The following is a 14,569-nucleotide window of genomic DNA, read 5'->3' on the forward strand; positions in this document are numbered from 1 at the left end:
ACTATCCTACCGATCCTCGACTTCGGCGATGTCATCTACAAAATTGCTTCCAACACTCTACTCAGCAAACTGGATGCAGTTTATCACAGTGCCATCCGTTTTGTCACTAAAGCACCTTATACCACCCACCACTGCGACTTGTATGCTCTAGTCGGCTGGCCCTCGCTACATATTCGTCGCCAGACCCACTGGCTCCAGGTCATCTACAAGTCCATGCTAGGTAAAGCTCTGCCTTATCTCAGTTCACTGGTCACGATGGCAACACCCATCCGTAGCACGCGCTCCAGCAGGTGTATCTCACTGATCATCCCTAAAGCCAACACCTCATTTGGCCGCCTTTCGTTCTAGTTCTCTGCTGCCTGTGACTGGAACGAATTGCAAAAATCGCTGAAGTTGGAGACTTTTATCTCCCTCACCAACTTCAAACATCTGCTATCTGAGCAGCTAACCGATCGCTGCAGCTGTACATAGTCTATCGGTAAATAGCCCACCCATTTTTACCTACCTCATCCCCATACTGTTTTTATTTATTTACTTTTCTGCACTTTTGCACACCAATATCTCTATCTGTACATGACCATCTGATCATTTATCACTCCAGTGTTAATCTGCAAAATTGTAATTATTCGCCTACCTCCTCATGCCTTTTGCACACAATGTATATAGACTCCCCTTTTTTTCTACTGTGTTATTGACTTGTTAATGGTTTACTCCATGTGTAACTCTGTGTTGTCTGTTCACACTGCTATGCTTTATCTTGGCCAGGTCGCAGTTGCAAATGAGAACTTGTTCTCAACTAGCCTACCTGGTTAAATAAAGGTGAAATAAATAAAAAAAATAAAAAAAATATCGTGTTTGTGACAGCATCAGTATCGCCATTGAGGCTACAACCCACAGCAATCCCCACTCAGTTGACTACTTTAAAATCCTGGAAGCATGGTGGAAGCCCTCAATGGCAATGTCAACACTGAAGTTAGTTATAGAGTCCTATATCTATCTTTATGTGTACAACATACAATGTACAGTACTTTATAAACTGGGTGGTTCGAGCCCTGAATGCTGATTCGCTGACAGCCGTGGTATATCAGATGTATACCACGTATATGACAAAACATTTATTTTTACTGCTTTAGTTACGTTGGTAACCAGTTTATAATAGCAATAAGGTACCTCCGGGGTTTGTGATATATGGCCAATATACCATGGCTGAGGGTTATGTCCAGGCACTCCGCGTTAAGTTGTGCTTAAGAAAAGCCCTTAGCCGTGGTATATTGGCCATATATCACACCCCCTCTGGCCTTATTGCAATGAGTATACAATGAGTGTGTGCCCAGGAATACTGTTAGGAATAAACAATGCCAGAGAGAATGCATGAGAAAGATAGATAGCGTAGACAACGAATGCCCAGGAATACTGTTAGGAATAAACAATGCCAGAGAGAATGCATGAGAAAGATAGATAGCGTAGACAACGAATGCCCAGGAATACTGTTATGAATAAACAATGCCAGAGAGAATGCATGAGAAAGATAGATAGCGTAGACAACGAATGCCCAGGAATACTGTTAGGAATAAACAATGCCAGAGAGAATGCATGAGAAAGATAGATAGCGTAGACAACGAATGCCCAGGAATACTGTTATGAATAAACAATGCCAGAGAGAATGCATGAGAAAGATAGATAGCGTAGACAACGAATGCCCAGGAATACTGTTAGAAATCCACTGCATTAAAGGGAATATACAGAGTTTTTGATCACAACGTTTTTAAAGATCCTGTTAGAATGCTGAAAGACAACAACCTAAATGGAAAACCAAAGCTAATTCAAAGATAAGCACCAGGCCTACGAAGAGATGATGAGAGGGTGTAAGTAACTCTGCATGTCGTTCTGTTTTAAACTCTGTTAACCCAGTATCAATATTTGTATCCTCTAGATACAGGAAGGTTTCACACCCCTTGACTTTTTCCACATTTTGTTGTGTTACAGCCTGAATTTAAAATGGATTAGATTGAGATGTAGTGTCACTGGCCTGCACACAATACCCAATAATGTCAAAGTGGAATTATGTTTTTAAGCCTAAATAAGTTCAGGAGTAGTCCCTCAGTCGAGCAGTGAATTTCAAACACAGATTTAACCACACACAACAGCAAGGTTTTCCAATGGCTCACAAAGAAGGGCACCTATTGGTAGATGGGTAAAAAAAAGCAGACATTGAATATCCCTTTGAGCATAGTGAAGTTATTAACTACACTTTGAATGGTGTATCAATACACCCAGTCAATACAAAGTTACAGGCATCTTTCCTAACTCAGTTGCCAGAGAGGAAGGAAACCTCTCAGGGATTTCACCATGAGGCCAATGGTTACTTTAAAACAGTTACAAAGTTTAATCGCTGTGATAGGATAAAAACTGAGGATGGATCAAAAACATTGTAGTTACTCCACAATACTAATCTAAATGTCAGATTGAAAAGAAGGAAGCCTGTACAGAATACAAATATTCCTAAACATGCATCCTGTTTGCATTAAGGCACCAAAATAAAACTGAAAAAAATGTGGCAAAGAAATTAACTTTATGTCCTGAATACAAAGGGTTATATTTGGGGCAGATCCAACACAACCCATCACTGAGTATCACTTATTTTCAGGCATGGTGGTGGTTGCATCATGTTATGGGAATGCTTGTCATCGGAAAGGACTAGAGTGTTTTTTAAGATAAAAATAAACGGAAAAGAGCTAAGCACTGGCAAAGTCCTAGAGGAAAACCTGGTTCAGTCTGCTTTCCAACAGACACTGGGAGACACATTCACCTTTCAGCAGGGCAATAACCTAAAACACAATGCCAAATATACACTGTCGTTGCTTACCAAGACGACATCGAAAATCTATGCTCAGACTTGAAAATGGCTGTCTAGCAATGATAAACAACCAACTTGACAGAGCTTGAAGAATTGTTTTAAGAATAATGTGCAAATATTGTACAATCCAGGTGTGCAAAGCTCTTAGAGATTTACCTAGAAAGACTCACAGCAATAATTGCTGCCAAATGTGATTCTAAAATGTATTGACTGAGGGGTGTGAATACTTGAGTAAATGAGATATTGCTGTATTTCATTTTCAATAAATGTGCACAAAAAAAATAAAAAAATACAATTCACTTTGTCTTTATGGGGTTGAGAAAAATATATATTTAATCCATTTTGAATTCAGTCTGTAACACAACCAAATATGGACTAAGTCAAGGGGTATGAATACTTTCTGAAGGCACTGCATGCACATGTATTCTAATGAGGGGTGGAGGAACACATTAAGACAGCAATGATTTTCAGTCGTAATCAGGATGCCAGAATAAGGATTTTAGAAATGGTGTAACTTCACTTACTATAAACATGTTTTGCTTCACAAGATCATATTCTAACTGTGCATTCTATAACTATGAATAAAAAAATGAAACATTTAACTTACTATTTGTATGTAGAGAGGTGATGATAGTCTTCCAACAGTCTGTAAAAGAGTGAGAAAAATGAATAAAACATATTTTTGTCCACATCTCACTGATGGTGGATTTGTGGATCAAGGTAGACTGACATAATACCAGTGTTTAGGTGAGTTGCAGTAATATTTCATTTATAAAAATTGCAAATTGTGACTAAAAAACATTGCATGATAATTCATTCTCTGTTTCTGAGATAAAGAGGGCGCCTTCCAGTAACACTATGGTGTCAATTTACATTTATTTTTAAATAATACAATAAATATACTACAAATGAACATTGGCTGTGGGTAGAGAGTTACAACATCACCATTCTCTCTCCACTTCACAATTATGGACATGACCGTTTTCAATTTTAGCATATGAAATTTAGCATTCTACCTATTTTAATAATAAAAAGTGGGTTGGAGATCATGTCATTGTAAAGTATAAAACAAGAGAAAAAAACTTTACAATTTCATGCATACAGATAGGTTTTAATGCTTCAAAAGACATACAAGAGTGGGTGGCCACAGTAAACTTCAATTTATTGACATAAAACATAAAAACCAATATATCTTCTATCCTCTCTTACACAGGTTTGACAAGACCATAAAAACTAACGAACAGACAAACGTGAAACAATTCAAAAAACAAAAACAAAAAACATTATTGGCAGCATTACTGCTGGTTCTGAAAATTGACAAAAATGTTTTGTCCTTTTATTGAAAGCAAACATGTTAAATTTGGAGTGCTTCATCAAAATGAACATTAAAAACGGATGATCAATAAGTGTATCTTAACGTAAATGGTTCAAGTCACATATCTAGAAGGTAAAAACAAAAAACATAAAAAACAAGCTACTTATGCAGGACAGTAAGACTTTCTGTGGCAGATGCTGTAGTGGTTAAAAGCAGGCAGAGTGCATAGTTTGTACAAGGGTATAACTAGGGCTTAATTAAGAAAGTAAAACAACAGTTAAATCAGAAGACCCCAAACAACAATACAAAAACAAGCTTTGCATCTGGCTTTTCTACCTTTAAGCGGGCTAATCTGATGGACTATTAAATATCGTTCACTTAAAAAAAATCTAAATTTTTAATTTAAAAAAAAAATATTTCTTTTGAATATATGTTTGAAAATATATTTTTGACTTGTACATGACACATCTGATTTTAATCATCATTAGACAATTCTACCACATTTTCAAATAGTGGATTTCAAAATACTTATTCTTGGCCCTCTGGGAACATAAAGCTATATAAAAAAAAAAGCCTTTGGTAAGAAAGTTAATGGTTTCAGGTACCAAAACTCCAAACTGTTCCTTGGCCATGTGCTTTGGAATACTCAAAGGGGGAGACACTCCGTACCCATTCCAAACCAGTCACCTTCACCCCCAACCCCTAAAAATAAAGCAGGAAAAAGCTTGACGAAGTGAAAAAGATTATCCATTGCACAGAACACCAATCTTGAGATCCATTCACAAAATGCACCATGTCTTGGAACCATGATATGCAAGCATTGCAGCATCGCTTCTACCATCTTCTTTCTTTTTTAAAGACATCTAATAAAATTTGATAAATTAGCACCACATTCGGCAACTGAGTACAATCCTATTTCTATTAGCACATTCCAAGTAAGTTGCAGTATGATCAGATGCTGTTAGTCTTTACTAAGTGGGCCTTGGAAGCAGAGAAATACATAAAATAAAATACTGCATGGATCTCTGAATGAATATGAAGCAAACTGGCATGCATTAAAACACCCCATGGACATAAATAAGAATGTAGCGAAGATGTTGTGTCAGAGGTGATGGCTAAGAGGGTCAGGGTAAGGGACAGACAGACAGGGTAGTCATGGTGATGAGTTAACATCACCACCATCAGCTTACTGTACTTTCAAAATAACAACAAACTTGAAAATATCATAGCACCACAGGAGAAAGAACAGCACCTAAGTATTGATTTCTTGTGTTTCCTTGAAAAGTGACATCTCCTGCTGCATATATAGTTTCAGAGTAGAAATATGGAAGTATTGAAGGAAAAAAATATCAAAGTTGTTTATTAAGTTAATAAAATCTCAAAATGCACCCAAAATAGAGGACACAAGAAGAGGAGGAATGTTTGTCATTTTTATCTTGGTACATTTTCTGTTATGCTAATCAACTCTCACAGACTAGCGCAGAGTAATATTTCCATTTTTTATTTTCATTCGGTTCTTAAATTACAATAAGGTGTTCTTCACACCCAGCAACAAGACAAGCACTCCTCATCTATTCTCCAATTTACATGTCCAATTCCTTACTTTAGTATCTGCGAATTTGATGTATTCCAATGACCATCATCTTTTACCTCACGTCTTAAAAGGTCACATGCATGTTTTGAAGCCAGAAACAATAAACATTACCAGGAAAAATATACAGAAAGTACTTACAAACATACAAAAAATATTTATATATATTTATATATATAAGTTCCATTCAGAAGAATGGGGAGACAATTATGCACAAAACAAAGCTTCCGAAATGAATGAAGGAGCAAACGAATGAACTAATTCATAAAATATTCAAAGTGGGAAATGAGAGGGAGACAAAGAAACAACAACAACAAAAACCAATAAAAAAAACGAAGAAGAAAACTGCCACATGGGATGGAGTCCATGGCAACCTTCTGAAACCAGTGGAGTAGCAGGTAAAAGTTTGCCTCCGGTGAGTTCGACAACCAGACTGGATTTACATCAAGTGCGCTGGGAGTGGGTGGAGGTTTGGGAACGGTGATAGGGGTCATGGGTGAAGATAGGGGTCGGTAGTATCTGACTTATTCAGTTTCAAAACTTGCATGTGATGGAGAAGGCACACTGAGGTTACAAGGTTGCTCTTTTTTTTATTATTCTTATCGAATCCTCTAGAAATTTATTGTAGTATTCTCATCTTGATTTTTGTGTATTTTATTCATACTTATTGCTTTTGGACACAGAATGTTTTACACAAATACAAATTGTCCTATTCATGTGTTTTGTTTCTGAGAAAATAAATATGCTTTTTATTTTCTCCATTTTGTTCAGTAAACAGTCTTAGCCGATGAAACAGACAGGACCCACTTCGAATCCAAACTTCTGCGTAGCCCCGCCGAAATCATTGAACATGATGTCAACAAAAGGCACCTGTTCCACCTTTGGTGTGTTGATCTCCAGTACTGTCTTTTCATAGCCCTTTTTCAACTGAAAAACAGAGAGGGATAGACAGAGTGAGTAGGTGCTACTGTACTTCGACCTCTATATACAGTATACAGTAGGGTTTATTTTTTGCATCAAATCTTAAATTCATTCCCCCCACCCCACACAGACATACAATTCACTCCCCCCACACAGACACACAATTCATTTATTAAACGCAGAACGAGGGAGAGCTCGGTTCGTTGTTTTGTGAAGTTTGTTGTTTTAAAAGTGTATTGGAAAGTTTCTTAGTAGCTAGCTAACTTTTTATGTTGGATCCCGCGACGCAGTTGGCATCAGTTGCTGGGTCTGTTACGCTCTGTCCAGTGATCCTGCCGACCAAGGCCAGTTCTGAGGACCTGTTTGGCGTAGCAGCTTGCCTAGCTGCCAGCTAGCTGCCTATCAAACTAGCAGGGTTTCTTGAGTGCTTGAATGCAGCCCGTGATGCGGTTAGCCATTGTGGCTGGGACTCCGGATTGTCCCGGGTTTGTGGCTGTCTAGATCCCTGCTATTTGTTGTTTTAAATCTTCCCTGTGACCTGCCCTGTCTGAAACTACGAGGAGTAACAGCATAACTGTTAGTGTAATTTAATTATGCCAATGTGTTTTTATTAATTGAAAACCCTTAATCTATTTTATGAGAATTTGTAAGATTCTTGTTTGCATAAAATAGACGGAGACCAGCCATTTCAATAATAGGTAACAGAATTTATTCTCGGAGCGCGCTGCCACGTTCCCACGAGCAACAGTTTATATACAATAACATGACGTCATTTCCTTGCTCCTAAAATGAATCTCCTCCTCCAGACCGGGTCAAAGGGAACTTTAAAGGTTCATTCTGAGTTCATTCTGACCCCCCCTAGCACATACACACAACACAACTGAATTAACTTTTTGACCCCTCACCACTTAGCTGACAGTTCTAATTAACAGAGAACCTAGGAATGCACTCACTTCCTTATCTAAAACACCCCAGAGCTCAGTTTCGTCAGTTCAACCATAGGTTAACTACCTTATCTGTTTACTTAATCCACAAACCATTTATTTCTTCCTAGTTGGAATGGTGTTCATTAACTTTAATTACTCCTTGTCCGTGTCACACAATCCCTTCTTATGAACTCATATTGTCAATTAGATATAATAAAACAGAGTATAAGTTTACTTAGTTACAGTTCTATTTGAAATGGGATATTAGTTATTAATTTCCTCATAATAATTCTAACAATAACCTACGTTGCTAGCTACCATGACAAAGTCCAAAGCCGGCATGTGTACCATTGAGGACAGTGGTGTCTCTCTATCACACGTGAATGATATTTTCAACTAACAAAAATAGTTCTAGCAGTTGTTACAACAAGAACATAGCTTCAAGTGTTTTGTCAAAATACTGGTGGCTTCAACTAATAAAAGAATGGACGACCTGACCAGAGAGGTCCAGGACCTGAAGAACTGCTTGCAGATCTCCCAGGGTCAGCTCGATGAGTTGAAACAGGAGAACGGCAAGATGACAGCAATCTGTTAAGGACATCAGTTCTGTGTGGGAATCCAGGATAACAATGATGGATAACTCTCGAGGGACAATGAAGGTGGAATAGCTTGGTTGTTGACGGAATTGCAGAATCTAAACATGAGACCTGGACAGAGTCTGAGGACAAAGTGAGGGAAATTATCTCTGAGAAATTGAAGATGGACCAGAGGTGAAGTGCGCCCATAGGACTGGATAACCCACCACTGGCCCAGGTGACAGGTCCAGGCCGAAAGTGGTCAAGTTCCTGAGGTTCAAGGACAAGGTAGCTGTTCTGGAAAGAGCCAATAACTTGAGAGGAACGTATATCTTCCTGAACAAGGACTATCCTGAAGCTGTGCACCAGAAGAGGAAAGAACTGATCCCAGCCATGAAAGCTGGCAGAGCGCGTGGGGACATTTCTTACATCCGCTATGACAGGCTCATTGTCCACCCTCCATCCCAGAAGCCTGGAAGGGATAAGAGAGCCAAGCCTATGGGTCCGTAGCTTCAACCCCCCAGCACACATACACACACATTGTTTATGGACTGCTGAATGTATATTTTTTATTTTGCTTTGTTTGCTCTTTTCCATATTATGTATATCTCTGATAAGCTACCCAGGGAAGGGCTGAAAATAGCCCATATTAATATATGTAGCCTTAGAAACAAGGTTCATGAAATCAATAACTTGCTAACATCAGATAACATTCATATACAGTACTAGCCATTTATGAGACTCACTTAGACAATTCAGTTGATGATACAGCAGTAGCAATACAAGGATATAACATCTATAGAAGAGACAGAAATGCTGATGGGGAGGTGTTGCTGTATATATTCAGAGCTATATCCCTGTAATGCTTAGAGAAGATCTTATGTCAAGTGTTATTGAAGTGTTGTGGTTGCAGGTTCACATGGCACATCTAAAGCCTTTTCTTTTTGGGTGTTGCTATAGGCTACCAAGTGCTAATAGTCAGTATCTAAATAATATGTGTGAAATGCTTGATAGTGTATGTGTAAGCAGAGAGGTTTACTTTCTTGGGGATCTGAATATTGACTGGTTTTCATCAAGCTGTCCACTCAAAAGGAAGCTCTGGTTCAGGTTATTAATTTACAAACACTACAGGAACAAGATCATCCACATGTATAGATCACATGTATCTACCCATTGGATGCAGTGATCACAATAGTGGTTATATCCAGGAAAGCCAAAGTTCCAAAAGCTTGGCCTAAAATAGTGTATAAGAGATCATACAAAATATGTTGTTGTGACTCTTTTGTGGATGATGCTAAAAATGGTTGATATGATATGATTAATAAGGAGCATCCAGACATTGCACTTGATGAATTTATGAAATTGCTTCTTGCAGTGGTGACCTGTCATTCAGGTCATTTTTTGGAGGCGGGGGCTTGCCTGTTTTGCATATTATTTTGGAATTAATATGTAACACATCAATTTGCAAACAATATATATATATATGTGATCATATATGTGATCATTTTGACCCCACGGGGTGATAACTTGCGTAGAGCCCCAGATCGAGGGAGATTATCAGTGGTCTTGTATGTCTTCCATTTCCTAATATTTGCTCCCGCAGTTGATTTCTTCAAACCAAGCTGCTTACCTATTGCAGATTCAGTCTTCCCAGCCTGGTGAAGGTCTACAATTTTGTTTCTGGTGTCCTTTGACAGCTCTTTGGTCTTGGCCATAGTGGAGTTTGGAGTGTGACTGTTTGAGGTTGTGGACAGGTGTCTTTTATACTGATAACAAGTTCAAACAGGTGCCATTAATACAGGTAATGAGTGGAGGACAGAGGAGCCTCTTAAATTTTAGTGCAGCCTTTGATATTATTCACCATTTTATTTTGTATTTTTTATTTAACCTTTATTTAACTAGGCAAGTCAGTCAAGAACAAATTCTTATTTTACAAACCATAACCTGTTGTTGAAAAAACATATGTGTTATGGCTTATCAATGTCTCCCATATTATGGATTCAGAGATATCTAACAGAACTCAAAGGGTTTTCTTTAATGGAAGCTTCTCTAATGTCAAACATGGATAGTGTGGTGTACCGCAGGGCAGCTCTCTAGGACCTCATCTCTTTTCTATTTTTAACAATGACCTGTCACTGGCATTAAACAAATCATGTGTGTCCATGTATGCTGATGATTCAACCATATACGCATCAGCAACTACAGCTAATGAAATCACTGAGACCCTTAACAAAGAGTTGCTGTTTGTTTTGAAATGGGTAGCTAGTAATAAACTGGTCCTGAACATCTCTAAAACTAAAAGCATTGTATTTGGTACAAATCATTCCCTAAGGTCTATTCCTAGGCTGAATCTGGTAATGAACAAGTTGAGGAGACTAAATTACTTGGCGTTACCTTAGATTGTAAACTGTCATGGTCAAAACCTATAGATTCAATGGTTGTAAAGATGGGGGGAGGTCTGTCCGTAATAAAGAGATGCTCTGCTTTTTTGACACCACACTCCAAAAAGCAAGCAGGCTCCAGCTTTGTCTTATCTTGACTACTGTCCTGTCGTGTGGTTGAGTGCTGCAAGGAAAGACCTAGTTAATCTGCAGCTGGCCCAGAACAGAGTGGCACGTCTTGCTCTTCATTGTAATCAGAGGGCTGATATAAATACTACTGTATGCATGCCAGTGTCTCTTGGCTAAGAGTTGAGGAGAGACTGACTGCATCACTTATTTTTACAAGAAACATTAATGTGTTTAAAATCCCAAATTGTTTGCATAGTCAACTTACACACAGCTCTGACACACACTTACCCCACCAGACATTCCGCCAGGGGTCTTTTCACAGTCTTTTCACAATCCAGGACAAATTCAAGAAAGTGTACAGTTTGATATATAGCCATTATTGCATGGAATCTCATATTGCTCAAATAAACAGCAAACCTGGTTTCAAAAAACAGATTAAGCAACACCTCACGGCACAATGCTTCTCCCCTATTTGACCTAGATAGTTTGTGTGTCTGTATTGATATGTAGGCTACATGCGCCTTCAGTCATTTTTGGTTTGTTTTTAATGTAGTTCTGCCCTTGAGCTGTTGTCTATTAATGTTCTGTATTATGTCATGTTTCATGTTTTGTATTGGACCCCAGGAAGAGTAGCTGCTGCTTTTGCAACAGCTAATGGGGATCCTAATAAAATATCAAATACCAAAACAAAGACACACAATTCACTCCCCCACCCCACACAAACACATAATTAATTCCCCCCACCCCACACAGACACACAACTCACTCCACACATACACACAACTCACTCCCCCCACCCCACACAGACATACAATTCACTCCCCCACCCCAGACAGACACACAATTCACTCCCCCCCCCACACAGACACACAACTCACTCTACACAGACATACTATTCCCCCACCCCACACAGACATACTCTCCCCCCACCCCACACAGACACACAATTCACTCCCCCACCCCACACAAACACATCATTCATTCCCCCCACCCCACCCCACACACACACACAACTCACTCCCCCCACTCCACACAACTCACTCCCCGCACCACATACAAATGCTGTTATACACATGACCGTCAAATCCCCTTACTCACACCTATGCCCTTACACACACACACACACTTCCCAACCCTTCCATCCACTCACCGCACAGCCGTCCACCACGGCTCTGATGTAGGGGTTGTTATCGTAGGACATCTCCTCGTCGTTGGAGCCCAGGAAGCGGATGGCCTTGTCGTATGAGTCCCCATCCTGGTTGTGCCAGGCCACTGACTGGTAGCAGTTGTAGGTGAGGTTTTGGCGGGCGGCCGCGCTCAGCAGACGCAGGAAGGTCATCTGGACCACACCAATGGGGTTGCCCTCAGCGTCCACGTACGAGAGCTAGACAGAGAGGAAAGGAGATATAGGGTCAAGGCAGGAACAGACACTGTGGACTAATACAGACACTATACATACATACTATACATATTTGGGTACATCTGAAATGGCACCCTATTCCCTAAATAGTGCACTACTTTTGAGCAGCGCTTTTGCGAAAAGTAGTAACCTATTTAAAGAATAGGGTGCCATTTCAGACACATTGTTTTATTGTTTGTTCTCTACCAAGAACACTCAAATCTACACATCACACCATTTTCGTGTACTGTGAGGTGTCTTGGGAAGGTTTCTCGCTTCTAATTCTGACACCGAGTAGTGTCGTTGTGGGGATATGATTTCATATGACTTTAGATGGAGTGTTTCGCAGACAACAGACTGTAGGTGTATGCAGCAGCATGGCGGACTCAGAGCAATGACACACCGTCACTCAAACATGTCAGCATTCCTCACCTCTCTTTCCGGCGCTGCGGCTGCTTTGACAGAATTATAGAATGTCAATCGGTGCACGGAGTGCGCCGCGACAAGGGTTTGTCCCATCAGTCACTGCAGCACCAGGGAGAGAGGGGGGTTGTGGGTAAGGAGATCAACGGCGGCCGGCTCGTCTCCAGAGGGTATGCTAAGCTTCATTACCCATAATTCATGGCGGCGCTACGTGAGTAGGATAGAATTCCGATTCCTCAGACGACAAATCAGGAGGGGGGATATACCAGAGGTGTTCCGGCTAGGTCCTTTAGAGTGAAATATCTAGGCTGTCATCAACCAGCTTTGGGAAAGATGGAGAGGTTTGCTGTATTATGGGGTCTGTCTGTCTGGGGCTCTATGAGTAAGCTTGTGTCTGAGAAACAGTAAGGCAGACAGGAGTTACTACAGGAGCTCTAATCTACAGGCTCTGGGGCCTTAGATACTGACTGGCTTATTCTCTGCTGAAAGACTTCAATGGTTCTGTAGGAATAGCAGTCTACTAGCAATGAACAAGTGATGAAATCTCTCAATCGAGGAGCTAACCGTAATTGAACACTTAAGCTTCAATTAAGAAAATGATGGAAATGTATTGTTTTGAAAGGAGCTCATTAGTAAATGTAAAACGTAATTGTATAAATGAAAAATAATAATAGTTTGGTTTAATCGGTTTCTGCAATTTAGAATTAGCCTAATTCGCCATGTTTAAGTGGAATTCTAAACCAACATGTGTTCTATTATACTAATGTATCTTGGATCTAATGATTACAAATCGTTCCGGATGACCCGTCCATTTGGGAACATCAGTCTTTGGTGTGATGCTATTTTACGCTGGAGATCCGTTTCCATACCAACCAACAGCGTTCCACCATCCGTTCCACAGGGTTCTCTTCTTCTTTCAGACAAACAGGACTGACTGAGACCAAGAGCCAAGCGCATGCAACGCCCATGCCATGCAGTCACAGCAGAGAGCCACTAATGTGTGTGTATAGATACATTCTCTCTCTCTCTCATGCACACACAGACAAACACACAGACACACACATACATGTATGACTCAACCTGGACAATAATGGACATCACAGATGACTATTAAAGGGAAGTCAATCAAATCTGTTGTGCTGTATTTTCAGGAACCCACAAGGTGGCCACACCATCATCAGATAGGAATTTGGGCTCATAGAGGATGATAACTATATCCATTGTGTCCAAGTAACAGTGTCTGTCTGTGAATCAGTGGCTCTTAAAGGGAGTAGTAACCCTCACCCCTCTGAGTGTCCAGGTACTCAGAAAGGCTAGGTAGATCCTCCCCTGCTCCTGTCTGTTCCTCCCCCTCCCTCATCCCTCCTCCCCGCTCTGCCCTGCAGAACCAGTGTGTAGAAACAGCCCTACATCGCCATGGAAACATTACCTCTTCATCGCAGCCGCAAGTCAAAAGTGGGTGTACCCAGAAGCCCCTGGGAATGTGACTGAGTGCCTGACTTTTGACTGTTCACATTGTATCAGTGTTGTAATCCTCTTGTGATTGAATGGGTAGGTGAATGTGTGGAATGAGTGTAGCAGGAACAAAATGGTGCCTAATCACTCTCCTGTGACTAGCTTCACATGATTTATGAATAGGTATCTATACAGTATGAGTATCTATGAGTCAACTGGAAATGCTGAGGGCAATAGGAGTAGTTGTTGTAAATAGAAATGTGTTTCTAACCATGAGAGGCACTCAGTCACTTCTAGGTGATGCTCTCCAACTTCAGAGAGAGGCAGGTTGAGTGGATGCATTTACACTCATACTTTCCCATGGCAACATTCAGTACCAACACACTGATTTACTCAATTCTACGACTTTTTGTACTACACTTACCTTTTTGTATTGAATTTATATAGTTTTTCTTCAATGGAAAATTGCCTTTAACTTCTTCAACTACTAGTTGCCATGGTAAAGTATGTCTGTCAGTCTGTCTGTTCCATCAACGAAGTCTCCCTCTATTCTGGAAGGAAGAGACTCACCTACTGCAGTATGTCTTACTGGAGTTG

At 40.1% G+C, this 14,569-nt stretch overlaps 1 protein-coding gene across 1 annotated transcript in view; it reads right to left on the reverse strand.

Annotated features, from left to right (window-relative positions):
* Positions 1–4,002: 4,002 nt before the first annotated feature.
* LOC115117050 (collagen alpha-1(XI) chain-like) overlaps positions 4,003–14,569 on the reverse strand; it is a 175,203-nt gene continuing 164,636 nt past the window's right edge. Inside the window, exons 59-60 of the mRNA XM_065017354.1 lie at positions 11,846–12,079; positions 4,003–6,690 (exon numbers count right to left, since the gene is read on the reverse strand). Coding sequence (XP_064873426.1) covers positions 6,544–6,690; positions 11,846–12,079 — 381 coding nt within the window. The 3' untranslated portion in view covers positions 4,003–6,543. The remainder of the gene's footprint in view (positions 6,691–11,845; positions 12,080–14,569) is intronic.

Source organism: Oncorhynchus nerka, linkage group LG4, assembly GCF_034236695.1.
Source record: "Oncorhynchus nerka isolate Pitt River linkage group LG4, Oner_Uvic_2.0, whole genome shotgun sequence".
In the NCBI taxonomy this organism is placed as follows: domain Eukaryota; kingdom Metazoa; phylum Chordata; class Actinopteri; order Salmoniformes; family Salmonidae; genus Oncorhynchus; species Oncorhynchus nerka.